At 38.4% G+C, this 20,425-nt stretch overlaps 1 protein-coding gene across 1 annotated transcript; it reads left to right on the top strand.

Annotated features, from left to right (window-relative positions):
- Positions 1-332: 332 nt before the first annotated feature.
- LOC121374602 (leukemia inhibitory factor receptor-like) lies at positions 333-20,223 on the top strand. The gene is made up of 14 exons (XM_041501707.1): positions 333-373; positions 862-1,061; positions 2,007-2,173; positions 3,033-3,174; positions 4,342-4,436; positions 5,979-6,189; positions 7,229-7,395; positions 8,309-8,498; positions 11,410-11,568; positions 12,370-12,531; positions 14,565-14,643; positions 15,653-15,734; positions 16,889-16,939; positions 17,151-20,223. Exons 1-14 carry the CDS (start codon positions 333-335, stop codon positions 17,910-17,912), a joined length of 2,508 nt encoding a protein of 835 aa, XP_041357641.1. The 3' UTR covers positions 17,913-20,223.
- The last annotated feature ends 202 nt before the right edge of the window (positions 20,224-20,425 follow it).

Genomic DNA, 20,425 nt, shown 5'->3' with positions numbered 1-20,425 from the left:
AATTCATTTTTATTTACTTTATTTCTGTATGCCTTACAGCATATGAGAACAAAACAGTTTATAACACAAACTATTTAACTAAATTGTGATCTGTATATACAAATTATGAAACCAGCTGGAAATACAACACAACACGACGCAACAGTTAATATCAATTAGATTGGGGGTGGGGGGGGGGGGGGGGGGGGGGGGGGGTGGGGGGAGGATACGGCACATGTCAGACGCCATATATAATTAAAACGTTTTTTTTTTTTTTTTTGATAGGGGATTCAGTTGGTTTAATGATAGACATTTTTCTGTAGCAAACATAGACGAATTTACAAACGTTAGTAATGACTAGGTTAATGGAGAGTTCGGTCCTGTCCGTGGGAAAGTGCATATAAAAGATCCCATGCTGCAAATAGAAAACTATAGGTTTTCCTCAAAGACTCAGGGGCGGATCCAGGAATTTTAGCGGGTGTGTGTGTGTGTGTGTGTGTGTCCAGTCTTGAGCCTTTGAAGGCCCCCCCCCCCTCGATAGGAAATTTTCATATTTGAAGATAGCTTTAGATGGATTTGAAGTATATTCCCGTTATCAAAATCCTTGTTGTTGGTCACGAGCGGGGGGGGGTCCAGACCCCCTCGACCCCCCCCCCCCCCGATCCGCGTCTGAGACTACGAGTAAAAATAAAATACCAAGTGTTCAACATGCAATAGCCGATGATTAATAAATCAATGTGCTCTAGTGGTGTTGTTAAACCAAACAAATTTTAACTTTTTAAACTATATTTTGCTAATAACGGTTTTGGTAAATGTGGCTGAAAGTGAAAAATATCAAGAATACGTTTTAGAGAATCAACTGACAGTTACGCTTGCTTTCAGCAACGGCACGCAGTCCGTCTGCTTGGATCAGACGTTGACGTCGTGCACGTGGCGCCGTCACAGCAGCGGCGGCGACGTCTTCGTGCCTGGGTCAGTCTACAAGTTACAGGTGATCGTTGTCTACAACTGGACGACGTCTTTCAGTTCGAAGGTGGCTGAAGCGATTTCAGAGGAATTCGTCATCGACTCGCGTTACTATGGTAACGACATATGCTCAGATTCTAATTACTGGGCATGTTCAGAAGGTCGAGCGCTAGCAGTCACGATTAATTTTGTGTTTTGTGTACAACTGATGACCAATTTATTTTTTTAATAAGGTAAAATATAAAATTAATATTCAACAAATAAAAGAGCTAAAGAATGAGAAAACCAATTCAATTATTGATCCTTCAAAAAAACACAAAAATAATAATAAAAAACTAAAACAAAACAATATATATATATATATATATATTGAAGAATTAAAACAAAATAATAATAAATACCAGCCTCGGTGGTATCGTAGTTAAGGCTGGTAGGTACTGGGTTCGCATCCCGGTACCGGCTTCCACCCAGAGCGAGTTTTAACGACTCACTGAGTAGGTGTAAGACGACTACACAGACTAACCACAAACCAGTAACCCTCTGTCCTGAACAGATCGCCCAGATTGCTGAGGTGTGTATGCCCATGACAGCGTGATTGAACCTTAATTGGATATAAGCACCGAAATAAGTATAAATAAATGAATGCATCATATAAAGTATAGGCATTGATATTATTATATTTTTAAGTGGAAAACAGCATACATGTATAACAATATATTATTGTTCTTAAAAAATTGAAATATTACAAAATATATTGTTATTTCAAATACAAAAAAAGTATTATAGATAAGACTAGTATTAAACCGATACAATTATTACCAGGGCCGTAGCTAGGATTTTTTGTTGGTGTGTGTGTATGTGTGTGTGTGTGTGTGTGTGTGTGTGTGTGTGCAACTGAGTAGTTAATAATCTAAAACTCCTTAAACGGTTAAGAAGAAAATTTAGTTGAATTTTCTATAATTTTTCCAGAAGTTTTTCGGGGGGGGGGGGGGGAGGATGGGGGAATGGGAGCTACACGTACTGAAAATAATGCCATATTTATTAATATATTATTCTCAAAGTGGAACCAGCGCCACCTACTGGTATTGTGATCAATGCATCAACAAGCACTTGCGTGTCTGTACACTGGCAGGACTCGACACCTCACAGGAAAAACAAAATATTTAGACTGGAATTTCGATCAGAATGGGACACAGACACGAAATGGAGGACATGCTGCAACTCAGAGGTAAATCACACTAGCACATGCGTGTCACAAATGTTTAAATCCAGTAGCCGGTGATTAATAAATCAGTTTGCTCTGGTGGTGACATTAAAAAGACAAAAACACAAAATTATAACTTTTTTTTCTCGCGGAGGTAAAGAGCTCGCTTGATACGCAGTCGGTCTGAGATCGATCCCCGTGAATGGGCCCATTTGGGCTATTTCTCGTTCCAGCCAGTGCACCACGACTGGTATACCAAAGACCGTGTTATATGCCATCCTGTCTGTGCAGAAATAATAGAAAATTGTAGCGGGTTTCCTCTCTAAGACTATATGTCAAAATTACCAAATGTTTGACATCCAATAGCCGATGATTAATAAATCAGTGTGCTCTAGTGGTGTCGTTAAACAAAATAAACTTTGATACTGTTTTCTCGCACATTAGGTGTGTGATCTAGCTCAGTCGGTAGAGGGTTTTCTCATTGTCTTTTTTCCGTCCCAACCAGTGTCCATAACTGGTATATCAAAGGACGTGGTATGTGATACCCTGTTTCTGAGAATGTGCATATAAAAGATCCCTGGCTGCTGATGGGAAATGTAGAGGATTTCCCTTGAAGACTTCACCTACGTGTCACAATTACCAAATGTTTGACATCTAATGGCCGATGATTAATACATCAGTATGCTCTAGTGTTGTCATTAAACAAAACAAACTTTAACTTTTACTTTAATTACAGAAGACCCTATATTTTTGTGCCGGTTTTGTTTTCTTGTTTTTTTGTTTGTTTGTTTTGTTTTGTGTGTGTTTCATTTCTTTTCAACTGACCCCTCCCATTTTTTTTTAAAGCTGGCCATAACCCTGACTTTCTCTTTATTTATTGTAGGAATCCAACATGAAGAAGTACAGTGCCCGTGTTTGCGGTTTGGTCCCTGGAACAGTGTATACTTTTAGAGTATCTTCTAAACCTGTACCTCAAGGGTTTTGGAGCGACTGGACAATGGTCAATGCAACCACAGTTGGTGATGGTAAATATAATATATAAAAAGACACTCTAACAGACACGTGTGCAGACAATTATGCAGAGGTGGGTTCTAAAATGTAGCAAAAGAAGTTTCTAGGAGGGTTCGGGTTTTGAAATACCTAATTGAGGGCGGGGTGTCGCTCAGTGGTAGAGCGATCGACTTTCACTCTCTCTCTCTCTCTTTGGACGAAATAGTGGCGAAATAGCCCTGGTATACACCAAATAGCAATAGTTTAAAGGTGCTTAGACACCACCATCGGCGTACGGGATCCCACTTTTGTAGGGGGCAGGCGGGGTTTTGCCAAAATTAAACGAAAATGCCCAAATCTGAATAACAACCGTTTTTCATATTAACATTACTGTTAAACAGCTATATAGGGTTGCAAACGAACCAATACATATTTTTACATGAATTACAACTAATTTTGCTGGGAAAAATAATGAAAATAATGGTAAAAAGGCCTCAGGTTAGCACGTTTTTGCACGAATTTGAGGATTTGTTTCAGCACTAGGGGTCAGTTACCCTCCTGTCCCCCTGTCACGCACGCTTATGGACACCATTAAACATTCCTTTCCTTGATGAACAGTACTCTACGACTGGTATATTAAAGACGTCGAGTTCTGTGATGTACAGTCCATTAAAAGATGCAACCGGCCTCGGCTGGTAGGTACTGGGTTCGGCTCCCAGTTGAGGCATGGGATTTTTAATCCAGATACCGACTCCAAACCCTGAGTGAGTGCTCCGCAAGGCTTAATGGGTAGGTGTAAACTACTTGCACTGACCAGTGATCCATAACTGGTTCAACAAAAATCCATGGTTTGTGCTATCCTGCCTGTGGGAAGCGCAAATAAAAGATCCCTTGCTGCTAATCGGAAAGAGTAGCCCATGTAGTGGCGACAGCGAGTTTCCTCTCAAAATCTGTGTGGTCCTTAACCGTATGTCTGACGCCATATAACCGTAAATAAAATGTGTTGAGTGCGTCGTTAAATAAAACATTTCTTTCTTTCTTTTTTAAAAGATGCAAAATTACAAACTACACTAAGCTACTATGTGTACCTTATGTGGCAATAGAACTCCTCTGTCTCTCTATTTCAAATCTACGTATTTCAATCAACAGAAATGTAATATTTCAAGTCTAATATATCTAATGACGAACCTTGCTTTTTGCAGTGCCAGCACCCCCACCGGAAGTAACCAGAGGAGCGTTTATAGAAGAGAACTGTGATTTGTACGATGACTGTAGAAACGTCACTATTTTCTTTAAGGTATATCTGTGAAGATGCATTTACATATACATGTATATGTTTAGCTATAGTCCTAGGAAAACCCCGACGCTAATTTAAGTTTAATTACGATAATAACAAACTAAAATTCTTCTTTAATTATATAAACAATTATTAAACGGACATTCCTGAGTTTGCTGCATTGTAAGATGTTTCCGACTAATAAAATATTTCTACGATTAAGCTTACATATTAAATGTATTTTCTTGTTTAGAATATCAATGTCTTTATATCCAATGTGTTTCTTGTCGTCTTAATATTTGTAAGAAGCCCAAACTGGATTTTGTTTTCAAATAATTTCGTACGTACGAAATTAGTTTTTAGGAAATAAAATGAAATTTAACCTAGTACAAATATTAGAACGACCAGAAACACGTTTAATATACAGGCACTAATATTTTATGCAGAAAAATATATTTAATATGTAATTACAGTCGTTAAAAAGTCTCTGTTAGTCGATAACATCTTAAAAATTGCAGGAAGGAAGGAAGGAAATGTTTTATTTAACGACGCACTCAACACATTTTATTTACGGTTATGTGGCGTCGGACATATGGTTAAGGACCACACAGATATTGAGAGAGGAAACCCGCTGTCACCGCTTCATGGGCTACTCTTTTCGATTAGTAGCAAGGGATCTTTTATATGCACCATCCCACATACAGGATAACACATACCACGGCCTTTGATATACCAGTCGTGGTGCACTGGTTGGAACGAGAAATAGCCCAATGGGCCCACCGACGGGGATCGATCCCAGACCGACCGCGCATCAAGCGAACGCTGTACCACTGAGCTACGTCCCGCCTCCGGCATATAAGGTAGTACAATACCAAATAACTTCCGGCTGGGTCAAAGTTCGAGGTGCACCCAACTTTTGATAGAGAAGTGAACACCACAAGTCCTGTGATTGGTTATAAATGTGAGTGTGTTGGTTGTAAAAAATAATAGTTTCATCTGGGTAAAATAAATGTGCAATTTTATTTCATCTAGTACCAATGTGTCAGGTAGCCTTGTGCTTGAAACATGTATGGGGTACCTGTAAAAAAAAGTACTCAAATTTGTGCGAAACTAGGGTAGTCATAGACGCTACCCGTTATCTCAGAAACGAGCAGCTTGACCCCCATTTGTTTCTGATTCACTTTAAGTGTAAGGGGTGGTAGTATTTATATCCGTGGCGTTATGTCGGTTGATACGTTGCAGGTAGGAGTTTTAGCCACATATGTTACTATTGTCGTCTATGGGATTTGATTTGGTAGTATACACCCATAAAGGATACATTAGTCTTGTTGGTCACTGTCACAACTAACAAACATTCTTCGTCGTTTAAGACTGCTAATGGCGAACGGTAGCGAGTTTCCCCTATTCATGTTATTTGTCAGAATTACCAAATATTTGACATACAATAGCCGATTATTAATAAATCTATGTTCTCTAGTGGTGTCATTAAAAAAAACTAAACAAACATTACCTCAGGTAGATATATCGGTAGTCACCACAATAATGTATACTGTTATTCTTCAGCCCGTGCATGACAAGGACAAGCATGGGAAACTCCTGGAATATCGTCTGCTAATCCACTGGAATGGACACACATCACGAGCTGTTAGCAATATCACCATGATAACGATACCTCTGTCCAGGAAGATGGATTATCGTGTCCAGCTATATTCAGGAAACGAATTTGGACAGTCTGCTGACTTCTCATCTTTGTCTATTCCTAGTGTGCAAAAAAGTTAGTGTTTTTAGAAGAAAACTAAATGTCTTCGTTATTTAAATTATCATGGTAGCACGGTGTTAGCTAAGAGGCAATATGGAAAAGCACCATTTTAATGTACAATTTCTGTCTTTGTACTTAACATGCAACTGTGGCTCTCATTCATTCATTTCAACTTATTTTCGTGTTTATATCCAATTAAGGTTCAACCACGCTTTCCTGGGCACACATGTCAGCTATCTGGGCTGTCTGTCCAGGGCAGTGGGTTAGTTGTTAGTGGTTAGTGAGAGAGAAGAGGGTGTAGTGGTCTTACACCTACCCGTTGAGTCGTTAAAACTCGCTCTGGGTGGAAGCCGATACAGGGCTGCGAACCCTGTACCTACCAGCCTGTAGTCCGATATCTTAACCACTGCGCCACAGAGGCCGGTTCTGGCTCTCAGACCGGCCTCGATGGTGTAGTGGTTATGCAATTGGGCTTGAGGCTGGTAGTTACTCGGTTCGTACTCCGGGATCGGGTGATACTCAAGATTGCTCAACTGACAGCAAGCGTGGAGCACGGTCCTCCTGTCCTAATCCGAACCGAAATGAAAATACTGCGGCTTCACCATTCATGTTATCATCATCCATGTTTGTAATTGCCAAAATAAAAAAAGCCTTTGTCTCTGTGTTAAATGTTTGTGGCGTTTAAACCCCCCCCCCCCCCCAAAAAAAAAAAAAACCCCCTGGCGCTCAGAGATGTCGGAAAATTTCGTTTCAATTTCACCCCAAATTGTGTGCCTGATTCTAAGGTGGGTTTTTTTTTTTTTTTTTTTAAACAATAACTCATTTTATTACCAATATGATCTAACTGGCTTTCTTTCAATATGCTATTTATTATCATACAGTAGACGAAGCGTCACAGAAGATGGGTTCTGACAAACAAATTGAAATTTAACAGCAACAACAGCAGCAACAACAGAACCTGCAGCAGCAGCAATCACCGGGGCAGCAACTGCAAAAGCAAGAGAGGCAACAGCGAAAAGAAAACAGCATTAGTAAATGTTGTCTTTTGTTTTAGAGCCACCATTCCCAGAGTCATTCCTGGTAGAAGCAGAACCATTAGAAGCGCCATCAAGTGTTACCAGATATCTTCTGTCATGGACTCCAGCCTCAAACAACATGTGGCCTACTGTTGGGTACACTGTATATTGGTGTCAACAGCTGGTATATGGAACTGGATGCAAGGTCAGTATTTGCAAAATCAAAGGAACCTCCTGACTCTAAAAAAATGAGTTTGTTTGTTTGTTTGTTTAATATTGTGTTCTTGTTCAATAAGACCTGACCAAAAGTAAAAATGCACATTTGGGGCAAGTGATCTACGTTTGAAGGAAAACTGATCGCAATCCCCCCCACCCCCCCCCCCACCCCCCACCCCCCAAACAACACTAAAGAATCTTTCTCTCAAAGAATATATTGTTTATTTTCGTGTTGTTGCTTTGTTTCTTTTTTTTATAATTGAATGATGACTGGAAAAGGGTCATGTTAAGGAATGGGGCACCTAATCTGGGTAGATCCTTGTTGATATCACAAGACTATCGGAATCAAGTGGAAATCTAGGACGGTACTATACTCATTGAATACGTTTGCTCATCTTCGGTAAAAATAATAAATTGTTTTTGATGAAAATGTCCCAGATTTTCCGATTCCAATGCACAACATGATAGAAAACAGCAAGTCCAAATTTTCAAACTCAGGACTGGACATTGTCGACTAAAGGCTCACCTCCATCGCCTAAGGCTCGAACATGCAGGAGAATGTCCCTGCAACAGTGGATCTCAGACACCAGAACACGTTCCTCAAAGCTGCCCTCTCCTGCAAAACATCAGGCAAAACATCTGACCAGAAGAAAAAAGCATCTTAGGGTTTAGTGAGCATATGAAACCGAACGAGAAGAAGAAGAAGAAGAAGTCTTTTCTGGCGCCAAACAAAATATCGCATTTTAAGGGACTGCGCATAAAAGTATATTTTCAGGTTCAGGCTAAAATTTAGCATCTGGCTTCAAACAATATTAGAGCTTAGATACGGTTTAGTTTATTCTCAATCCAGAGATACATTTTCAAGCACTGAACCAATAACCCTGTGTGTTAATATTCTACAGAATCCTTTGAACTGGATAAGCGTCCCGACAAATCGCTCAAACCTCCAAATGGAATTTCAAGATTCCGCTCATCGTGGTAAATTAGACACATACCAGTTTGGTATTTCCCGAGAAGTAAACGTGAAGAACGAAATCGTCAGTAGCGGGATATCGTGGAGTGACTGTACCTACCAGTATTACAAGCATGCAAGTAAGTACCAGTACAAATCGTCTTAATGAAAAAAGAAAACCACGACCATTAAAGACGAACTCTTTTTAAAGGAGCAATATCAAGGCATCATAATTCATTTTTAAAGAGATATTTTTCATTTCTTATTGTACATAAATAAAACCAAAGGAGTGTGGTTAGGCATGGATAGCACGTAACTCCCCGTGGATCAGATCCAAAGAACAAACACCCCCTTATAGATATATTGAAGCATTGTAGGTAGTACTAAACCAAATAACTTCCGGCTGGGTCAAAGTGCGAGGTGCACCCAACTTTTGATAGAGAAGTGAACACCACAAGTCCTGTGATTGGTTATAAATGTGAGTGTGTTGGTTGTAAAAAATAATAGTTTCATCTGGGTAAAAAAAAATTGCAATTTTATTTCATCTAGTACCAATGTGTCAAGTAGCCTTGTGCTTGAAACATGTATGGGGTACCTGTAAAAAAAAGTACTCGAATTTTTTGCGAAACTAGGGTAGTCATAGACGCTACCCGTTATCTCAGAAACGAGCAGCTTGACTCCCATTTTTTTCTGATTCACTTTAAGTGTAAGGGGTGGTAGTATTTATATCCGTGGCGTTTATGTCGGTTGATACGTTGCAGGTAGGAGGTTTAGCCACATATGTTACTATTGTCGTCTATGGGATTTGATTTGGTAGTATACACCCTATAGCACATATTCAGTGCATAATAAAAAATATTATGATTTTGTCATTTTATTTAATTAAACCATACTGGTTGATAAATTAGCCATCACTCGATCATGCAAGTTCACAATGACCTTGACCTTGACAATAATCTCTGTACATGGCTCTGAATGGAGTTTGAATCAAAGTTAGCACTGAAGAAAAGTTGGTTTTGGCCTATAATTCATACTGTAAAGATTTCAATAATTTCTTTTTACATGGTATTTGACTTGCCATATACAACTGCTCTTAAATATGGTATTATATATAAGCAACCTGAACTAAGATTTTAATAGCAATTTATTTTTATATTAAAAATAGCATGTGCCAATAGTGGGTTAATGTCTTTAATTTCCATTAACATTGTTAATTTTTTATGTATGAAATTCTGAAAACTCAAATTTGTAAAGAAGTTGATTTTTATTGTCATTTTGACATATTTATAGGGTGCTAAGTTATATTTTAGACAAATTTGTAGTTTTATGCAAAATTTAAAGTAAATTTTAAGAAAAACTTTACCAAAAACATAATTAAATTTGTTGTCACTATTGTGCCTTCTGTTCTTATTTGTACACAACAATAAGGTTGTTAAACATATACTTAGATCTGCAGATAAATTTTTTTTTTTAATAATCACTTAGTTAGCTCTCATGAAAAGCATTTTGAGTTTATACTAGATTCAGAACCAATTTTTTCAGATCTGATTATCTGCCTTGGATTAAGTTGATAATTTATTTTATTGTTAAAGCTGTATTACCTAATGTTACTAGCTAAATAAAATGCTGGATTACAGATTGTAGGAATACATCTAATGTACATATTGTATTCATCCGGATTAGAAAATAATGCAAGAAAATAGATGTTCGGGTAATTTTGTCATTTAAAAATAGTTTTTTTTCAGTAATTAATCAAAAATAAATGTGTTAAAGCTGCATGATTATTCCAGATATCACAACTATTAAAACCTCCAACTACAGTAGGCTATAAATAAAATATAGTCAGGAATATTGGTGGCTGCCAATAGTTTTGATGGTTCATTATGAAAATCAGCATGGCCGATGGATTTGAAATTCGCACACCTGGTAACTTGAAGACACCCACACCCAGCATACAGGATTTCCTCCCAACACTAATGTTCAGGACATTAAGTCATTACTTCATACAGGTACAGTCATGTTTGTGTTTCCTTCCTCAGACAGTGTATTTTTTAAATTTTAATACTGATATTTCTTTGATGTGCCTGTTAAGGTCTTCATAATCTAGGGGTCAATCAAGTGCATGTGTTTTAATGGAATTCTTTAAAGGGGTAGAGGTACTCTGACTATCTTTGTTGTCTCTACATATATACCTGAGTACACACACCCAACTGAAAGTAAATATCTTCAGAAGTTTTATTTTAAAACATTTTGTTGTTTAATATGACATATTGCATTTGTACAAAACTATATGCAATATATATGCTTTTTGAGGTGTACATTATATTAGGTTGCACTGTAGAAACAACAGTTTCAGTGAGGTTGTCAGTTTATGTCAGAATACACCAGATCCTGGTTGTCATAAAGACACATAGCTGGACACTTTTTGAAAAATGTATGTTATCAGTATAGGTAGTACTAAACCAAATAACTTCCGGCTGGGTCAAAGTGCGAGGTACACCGAACTTTTGATAGAGAAGTGAACACCACAAGTCCTGTGATTGGTTATAAATGTGAGTGTGTTGGTTGTAAAAAATAATAGTTTCATCTGGGTAAAAAAAAATTGCAATTTTATTTCATCTAGTACCAATGTGTCAAGTAGCCTTGTGCTTGAAACATGTATGGGGTACCTGTAAAAAAAAGTACTCGAATTTTGTGCGAAACTAGGGTAGTCATAGACGCTACCCGTTATCTCAGAAACGAGCGGCTTGACCCCCATTTTTTTCTGATTCACTTTAAGTGTAAGGGGTGGTAGTATTTATATCCGTGGCGTTTATGTCGGTTGATACGTTGCAGGTAGGAGTTTTAGCCACATATGTTACTATTGTCGTCTATGGGATTTGATTTGGTAGTATACACCCTGTAAATTGTGTCAAACTGGATATGTGAAGTTCACTGTGTAGAGCAGGAAGAAACCTACAATTCTGTATGCTTACCTTTTTTACTTTGAAATATTAAAACATTTGTCTTGTTGGCCTACTAATGTTTGTTTGTTGTCCTTTGTGCTCACAGAACTCCCAGATCCTCCCGAAAAGTTCAAGATGTCGCCCTTTCAAGAAGGCGGTAGTCTTGGTGTCACGTGGGATAAACCGTCATGTCGCAGATCGCAACCCTATATCACACACTATGTCATCAGTTTCTGCGAAACAGCAGCAAACAAGATATGTTCAGGTAATACAAATTTAAATATAAATAAGACAAACCCATTATGTCACTACACCTCTTTTGCATCGAACCAGACTTCAAATTGACGATAATTATTATATGTGGTCTTGTAGTTTTGATGCAACTTCAAAAGCGAAACCTACTCATATGGCCTGTGTGGGTGTGGACAATTTGTAGCATGCTTTCACAGAGAACTGTTCAATCACGCCTATCGTGGGCACAACCTCTGACTTCGCCAGAGAGTTCTGTCCAAGACCTGCTCATTCGGACCGGCCTCGGTGACGTCGTGGTTAGGCCATCGGTTTACAGGCCGGTAGGTACTGGGTTCGGATCTCAGTCGAGGCATGGGATTTTTAATCCAGATACCGACTCCAAACCCTGAGTGAGTGCTCCGCAAGGCTCAATGGGTAGGTGTAAATCACTTGCACCGACCAGTGATACATAACTGGTTCAACAAAGGCCATGGCTTGTGCTATCCTGCCTGTGGGAAGCGCAAATAAAAGATCCCTTGCTGCTAATCGGAAAGAGTAGCCCATGTAGTGGCGACAGCGGGTTTCCTCTCAAAATCTGTGTGGTCCTTAACCATAAGTCTGACGCCATATAACCGTAAATAAAATGTGTTGAGTGCGTCGTTAAATAAATCATTTCTTTCTTTTTTGCTCATTCGGTCACCTTTCTTTGAAAAATGTAAGCTTTATTTATTTTCAATTTTGTTACCTATACAATTTTAAAGGAATTGATATGCCATTGTTTAGAAAAAGAGGAATTGATCATCCTGAAATAATTTACAGTTTGTTATAATTATAGATCCTCACGGAACTACCAACGTGACAGTGCCCAACACTGCTACCAGTTACGTCATTGGCGGTCTAAAGGGTGACGTCACCTACAAAGTGACCATCCGAGCTGCATCACGAGCAGGTGCGAGCCCATTTACTGTCGCAGTGGTGGGATCTGTGAAATATCCAGGTGAGTAATCACTGATAGTCAAACTGTAAAATGTTCCACTGTTTATGCTTGGCACACACCTTCCGAGTCACGCCAATTAAACAATTTCCTAATATATACAGTGCTGTCCGGTGTATCGGCGCATCTAAGCATTCAAGGACCATTTTCTATGTGAACACTGTGAAATACTTAATAAAATGTGTCTCTCACCAATGAAGCAGTGCATAATCTGAAATACACTACAAATTATTTTATGTCTGTAGTAATTAAACATTTTAAAATGGTGCATAAATATAGGCACCTTCTTGTATCCAAAACGATTTGCATGTCCGGTGATTTGGCGCAGTAGATGTGGATCGTTGACCCCGCTATTCATAGACTGCCCATAAACGCTACACTATTGTCCCAGAATGATGTACTTTTTTGTTTTGTCTTGTTAAAAATATTACTATGAAAATTAACGATCACACATGACCCATCTCATGATCAGTTTCGGAATCGTTTTCTTGAGTGGCACAGTACTGCAGATGCATACATGTTCATTGTCATTCATGGCTAAGATGCCTACATGGATTTAATTTTTCTCGGGTAGATTGTGCACACGTGGATTTTATTTCGCTTTTATTTCTTATAACAATGTGACAATTGTGAACTGGAATGACTGTCAATTAAGGTGTGAAACTTTGTTTTGTTTGCATTTGTCTGTGTTTTCCTTTTTCAGTTTAAATAAAAATAACCAAACGAAAATAATTACATTTATACCGTTTACTATAATTTAAAAAATGCGGGAAAGGTATTTTTTAGACTGGTTTTAATATTCTTAATATCAATAAGGCTGACCTACTTCGCGTTTATATACACAAAAACAGGTGAATGATTTATTTTGAAATTATGATATAATTATTGATAATTCTAATAATGTTTTTTATTGCACCCTTAACAATACATATGTTTATACTTGATTGACCGTTGAAAAAGGAATTGAACTTTAATTCGTTAAAAACACCGACAACATGACAAGTTCCTAAGCATACTTAAGCAAAATACCAAGTGCGCCGAATCTGCGGACACGGTTGTATATACATAAAACGTTGCAATAAAGATTGTATTGTATTGTATTGTATTGTATTGTATTGTATTGTACTGTACTGTACTGTACTGTACTGTACTGTACTGTACTGTACTGTACTGTACTGTATTGTATTTATATTGCTGGGCAAATACATCTAATAGCAGTTTTGTTACGCCACTTCATAAGGTGAAGTACGCGATATAACGACAGAAGTATACGATGTAGTGTATGCCAAGCATTACATGTTTAAATGTTACAAAATGTGATACCGTTATCACAATATAAAATATCTCTATCTATATCTCTATCTATCTATCTATCTATCTATCTATCTATATATATATATATATATATATATATATATATATATATATATAGTCTTTTCTAGTCTTTTCTTTATTATATATAGTCTTTTCTAGTCTTTATCTTATATATATATATATATATATATATATATATATATATATATATATATATATATATATATATATATATATATATATATATATATATATATATAAAGAAAAGACTGGAATGTTAGTTTAACAGTACACCTCGGCAAATTGCCATCTATGACTACCTTGTGTCTAATATACGGTAATTTCGATATAGAAATACAATATACTCAGCACAGCGGAGCAGGGGGTGGGGACTGAGATGGGTGGCTGATGGTGGTGGGTGGTGTCGGACTAGCCCCCCCCCCCCCCACCCCAATAATTCTGAATCAAAAAAATTATTTGGTAGTAAATCTTAAAACAGAGATGAATTTTACTTGTAGAATGTAGGAAATTGCATATCAGGACATCTAGTTTTCAAAATTGTACGGCGGAGCATACCGCCGAACCCCTTAGATACTTTTCTTTGCGCCTTCGATCTCAGTCAGCCCCCCCCCCCCCCCCCCACTCGTCGTGCCTGATACTGTGTAGTATACATGTTGAACAGTGGAAGATGTTATTAAATCTGTGTGTAATTTAAATTTCAGGTTTAAGACCCGAGCTAATTGCTGGAATAGCAGGTGGCGCATTACTAATTACCGCGCTGATGGTATGGTGCGTGTGCAGGTAATTTCATTTCATTTCAGCTTATTTTTGTGCTTATATCCAATTAAGGTTCAAGCACGCTGTCGTGGGCACAGACCCCCCCCCCCCAGCTATCTGAGCTGTCTATCCAGAACAGTGGGTTAGTTGTTAATTGTTAGTGGTTAGTAAAAGAGAGAAGAGAGTGTAGTGGCCTTCCATCTACCTATTGAATCATTAAAACTCGCTCTGGGTGGGAGCCGATACCGGGCTGCGAACCCTGTACCTACCAGCCTTATGTTGGATGGCTTAATCACGACGCCACCGAGGCCAGTGGTGTGCAGGTAAAAAAAACCCCAACAACATGGGCATGTATATAAAAGTGGTGCTGTAGTGGTTATGTAATCGGCTTTAAGACTGGTGGGTACTGGGGTCGCATCTCTGTACCGGCTAGTACCCAAAGCTATAATTAACAGCGAAATGGAGGATGTGTAAGACCACTACGCTGACTTCTATTTCACTAACCACTTACAACTAATAGTCATTAGTCCACTGCCATGCACAGGCAGCCCAGACAGCTGAGGTGAGAGTAATTAAATCTTAAGTGCACATAAGCATGGAAATTAAGTTAAACATTTATAATTTATACAGGTAGTTTGCCTATTAAGCTACGTCAGGTTACTGTGCCAGGTTACTGTGCCTTGTATTTAATCATACAATGTAAGTCGGGCAGATTATTTTATCGGAATGGTGTGGACGTTCAGGACAAATGCACCAAATTTTGTCCACATGTTACACAATGCCTTAGTTTTCAACTTTTAATAGGAACCACTTATCCAAGATATATGATATGGCCTCCACAAACAAACTTAGTAGTACTAATATCTCAGCCCTCACAAATGCTCGCGATGTTTTGGTGCTTTTGTCCAGAATGTCCACATTATTCGCAAATCTGGAAATAAGCTGCCCGACTAGTAGGGTTTTTTTTAAAGTTTTTTCTTCTTCTTCTAGGGTTGTTACAATATAGTTATTACTTACTGTGTTTGTGTTTCAGGGTATACCGCAATGTAAAGAAGAAGTTGAACATACCGCCGGCATCATATCCAACAAACACTTTTCATATTCGGAACTACGTGGTAAATGCAAATTATTTAACATAGCATAATGTGTGTGTATGTGTATGTATGTGTGTGTGTGTGTGTGTGTGTGTGTGTGTGTGTGTGTGTGTGTGAGTGTGTGTGTGAGTGAGTGTATGTGTGTCTGAGTGAGTGTGTGTGTGTGTATGATTGTGTGTGTTTGTATGTATGTGTGTGTATGTGTATGTGTATGTGTGTGTATGTTTGTGTGTGTTTGTATGTGTGTGTATGTGTGTGTTTGTATCTGTGTGTATGTGTGTGTGTCTGTCTGTGTATGTGTGTGCGTCTGTGCATTAACTAGTGCGTATTTGTGTATGTGATACGCCAGGTGATTAATAACATTTGTACAGAAAATGAAATGAATAAATATTTAACGAGGACCCAGCACAAAAATACACCGGCTATTTGGTGTAAAACAAAGGTAAGTATATAAGTATGATTATTTACATTAAAAATATAAATTTATATAATTATGTAGAAACAGTGTATAAAGAACTGTGGAAAAGATACAATACAATATAAAATTGAAAATGAGTATATTTTAAAACTTTCGTATAGAAATCAAAATGTTTTTAATTTAAAAAAATTAATTCTGGGTGAAATTTAAAAGATTAAAATTACCACAATTCTGTAAATTAATATAGTTTTTCTTGTTGGCTTCTGATCATTACACCCGAACAACATGTAGTGCACAATCAGTGTACACTGACCATGTTCACACTGAAGTGATAGGTCATTCTTTAAAATAAATCAAGTGTCAAGTGTGTATGACCTATGCAGCTCGACACAAGACTAGTTAATCATTCTTGCACCGCCTGTAGGAGGACTGCCACTCTTCCAGGACAGGCTTGACAGAATAAAGCTTCAGAAAATTTAAACGCCACAACACAATACACACACACACACACACACACACACACACACACACACACACACGCGCGCGCACACACATATATATATATATATTTATATATTTTATTATTATTATTATTAATTTTTTTTTATATATATATATGTGTGTGTAGTATGTGTTGTATGTATTAGCGCACATTGGTGCATTCATGGAAATATTAAAGCCGCTGTTGTTTGTATAATTTTAAATCGTGTGATGTAAAAGTTTTAGATACAAATGTATGGTGGTTCTTTTGTTTCAGAGCACCCATTCCGACTCCATCGTCCCTGAAACAAGTATAAATAAGACTAAGGTAGGCCTATACGTTTGTTATTTCTATTCTGTATAGAAATAATATTCTGACTGTTTTACTTTTCGAGTTAACCTACAATGGAAACAAAATTAGATTTTGAATATTTTTTAATTATGTTACAGTAAAAACAAAATTACTGTTCTACGTCCATTTATTTCTCTTTTGAATAGAAACAAATACGATTTTGAATGTTGTTTCGTTGTTTTGGCAGCAGGAAGAAACGTACGCACTAATTACAACAACCAAAGACGAAAAAAACACAAAAGACTCGGGTAAAGGAGAGAGTTATGAATCAGAGGAGTTGATACCCGTGGATGACCGCGCAAACAGTCCGTCTGTCGAAGACACGTCAGATGGACACATAGACAGCTATGCCAAATTTGCGGAGGACCAAACAGAAAGGGAATCACCACCACGTGACCACGTTATGAACACCTGTGAGAATAATGGTGTCACAGACAACCATGTAGCGCATCCATCATTACAACATAATACTTCTTTTGTGGTCGGCTTCGCGCTGTCGCCCATTCCAGCTGGTAACGCAGACCAGAACAAAGCGAGGGGCACGCAGATACCCAGTCGTTTTGAAAACAGATCCAGTCCTGTGCAAAATGAATCGAGTCCTACACAATATAGATCGTGTCCTTCACACAATGGGTCGAGTCCAATACAGAACGAAATGAGTTCTGTACCAGACAGATCCAATCATATACAGCACGGATCCAGTCCTATACAGCAAGAATCCGGTCCTGTACAGCACGGATCCGGTCCTATTCATCACGGATCCGGTCCTATACAGATTGGATCCAGTCTTGTACAGCACGGGTCCAGTCCTATACAGCACGGATCCAGTCCTATACAAAATTCTGGCAGTGTAGATGGTAATGGCAGTGTAGATATACCAGACATATATGTAGCACATAATTCAGTTCCGCAGCATATCTCTTCAGTTTTACACGATGAATATGTTTAAAAACTTAAAGCTTTTACAAATAACAGATACCATTGGACCAAGTGAATCGTGGTCCTTTACTTTAATATATATATTTTAAAATAGTCATCAACATTATCATAGTCGTCAACATCATTATCATTATCATCGTTGTCATCATCATCATCATCATCATCATCATCATCATCAACAACAACATTTTCCTTTTCAGTATTACATTTTAGTGGACAATGTTCTGTCTTCTGATCTTGTTATCACTGGGTCGAAATTTGAACCGTCCGAGATCCATAAAATATAGTTTTATATATAGACTATTTGTCATCATTTTGAAAACTTATTCATTCTTAAAACCAGGCCCGTAAGATACTGTGTGTGTGTGTGTGTGTGTGTGTGTGTGTGTGTGTGTGTGTGTGTGTTTTTATTGTGTTGTCCTACTTTATATAAATGAAGACGAAACATTTGGCTTGTGGTGAACCCCACCAGATTGTTCTACCTGCCTGAAAACACATTTTAATCCCACCTTTATCAAAGGTGTAGTATTTATTTATGGTGCATGGTTGTTAAGAGGTGATACATTAATTATTCGTCTCATGACTTTTGTTTGTTTATTTATTTAGTTATGCCATCATTTGAAGATTTAAGTTTTGGCTTTTCTTGTTCAGAAGCACGAATAGTCTCAGAAAGGAAACCGCTACATGTTTCCATTAGTAACACGGGATCTTTTATATGCACCATCCCACAGTCAAGATAGCACATACCACGGCCTTTGATATACCAGTCGTGGTCCACCATTATAACATAATACTTCTTTTGTGGTCGGCTTCGCGTTGTCGCCCATTCCAGCTGGTAACGCAGACCAGAACAGAGCGAGGGGCACGCAGATACCCAGTCGTTTTGAAAACAGATCCAGTCCTGTGCAAAATGAATCGAGTCCTACACAATATAGATCGTGTCCTTCACACAATGGGTCGAGTCCAATACAGAACGAAATGAGTTCTGTACCAGACAGATCCAATCATATACAGCACGGATCCAGTCCTATACAGCAAGGATCCGGTCCTATACAGCAAGAATCCGGTCCTATACAGCACTGATCCGGTCCTGTACAGCAAGGAACCGGTCCTGTACAGCACGGATCCGGTCCTATACAGCAAGGATCCGGTCCTGTACAGCAAGAATCCGGTCCTATACAGCACGGATCCGGTCCTGTACAGCAAGGATCCGGTCCTGTAGAGCACGGATCCGGTCCTATACAGCAAGGATCCGGTCCTGTACAGCAAGAATCCGGTCCTATACAGCACGGATCCGGTCCTGTACAGAAAAGATCCGGTCCTGTACAGCACGGATCCGGTCCTGTACAACAAGGATCCGGTCCTGTACAGCAAGGATCCGGTCCTGTACAGCAAGGGGTCTAGTCCTGTACAGCAAGAATCCGGTCCTATACAGCACGGATCCGGTCCTGTACAGAAAAGATCCGGTCCTGTACAGCACGGATCCGGTCCTGTACAACAAAGATCCGGTCCTGTACAGCAAGGATCCGGTCCTGTACAGCAAGGATCCGGTCCTGTACAGCAAGGGGTCCGGTCCTGTACAGCAAGGGGTCCAGTCCTGTACAGCACGGGTCCAGTCCTGTACAGCACGGATCCAGTCCTATACGGCACGGATCCAGTCCTATACAAAATTCTGGCAGTGTAGATGGTAATGGCAGTGTAGATATACCAGACATATATGTAGCACATAATTCAGTTCCGCAGCATATCTCTTCAGTTTTACACGAAGAATATGTTTAAAAACTTAAAGCTTTTACAAATAACAGATAACATTGGACCAAGTGAATCGTGGTCCTTTACTTTAATATATATATATTTTAAAATAGTCATCACCATCATCATAGTCGTGAACATCATTATCATTATCATCGTTGTCATCATCATCATCATCATCATCATCATCAACAACATTTTCCTTTTCAGTATTACATTTTAGTGGACAATGTTCCGTCTTCGGATCTTGTTATCACTGGGTCGAAATTTGAACCGTCCGAGATCCATAAAATATAGTTTTATATATAGACTCTATTTGTCATCATTTTGAAGCCTTATTCATTCTTAAAACCAGGCCAGTAAGACACTGGGTGTGTATTTTTTTGTCCTACTTTATATAAATGAAGACGAAAAATTTGGCTTGTGGTGAACCCCACTAGAGATAGTGCTACCCTCTTCAGATATTGTTCCTATGGGCCTGAAAACACATTTTAATCCCACCTTTATTAAAGGTGTAGTATTTATTTATGGTGCATGGTTGTTAAGAGGTGATAAATTAATTATTCGTCTCATGACTTTTGTTTGTTTATTTATTTAGTTATGCCATCATTTGAAGATTTAAGTTTTGGCTTTTCTTGTTCAGAAGTACGAATAGTCTCAGAAAGGAAACTTTTATATGCACCATCCCACAGTCAGGATAACACATACCACGGCCTTTGATATACCAGTCGCGGTGTACTAGCTGGAACGAGAAATAACCCGATGGGCCCA

This window comes from Gigantopelta aegis, chromosome 6, assembly GCF_016097555.1.
Source record: "Gigantopelta aegis isolate Gae_Host chromosome 6, Gae_host_genome, whole genome shotgun sequence".
NCBI lineage: Eukaryota > Metazoa > Mollusca > Gastropoda > Neomphalida > Peltospiridae > Gigantopelta > Gigantopelta aegis.
This window is presented reverse-complemented; position numbering and strand designations above follow the sequence as displayed.

Bases quoted from the DNA above. Each gene is read 5' to 3' on its own strand.
- LOC121374602 (XM_041501707.1), top strand. From the start codon at position 333: ATGACTAGGTTAATGGAGAGTTCGGTCCTGTCCGTGGGAAA. The intron at 4,437-5,978 runs GTATATCTGTGA...GTTATTCTTCAG, and splicing joins ACGTCACTATTTTCTTTAAG to CCCGTGCATGACAAGGACAA. The intron at 7,396-8,308 runs GTCAGTATTTGC...AATATTCTACAG, and splicing joins TATATGGAACTGGATGCAAG to AATCCTTTGAACTGGATAAG.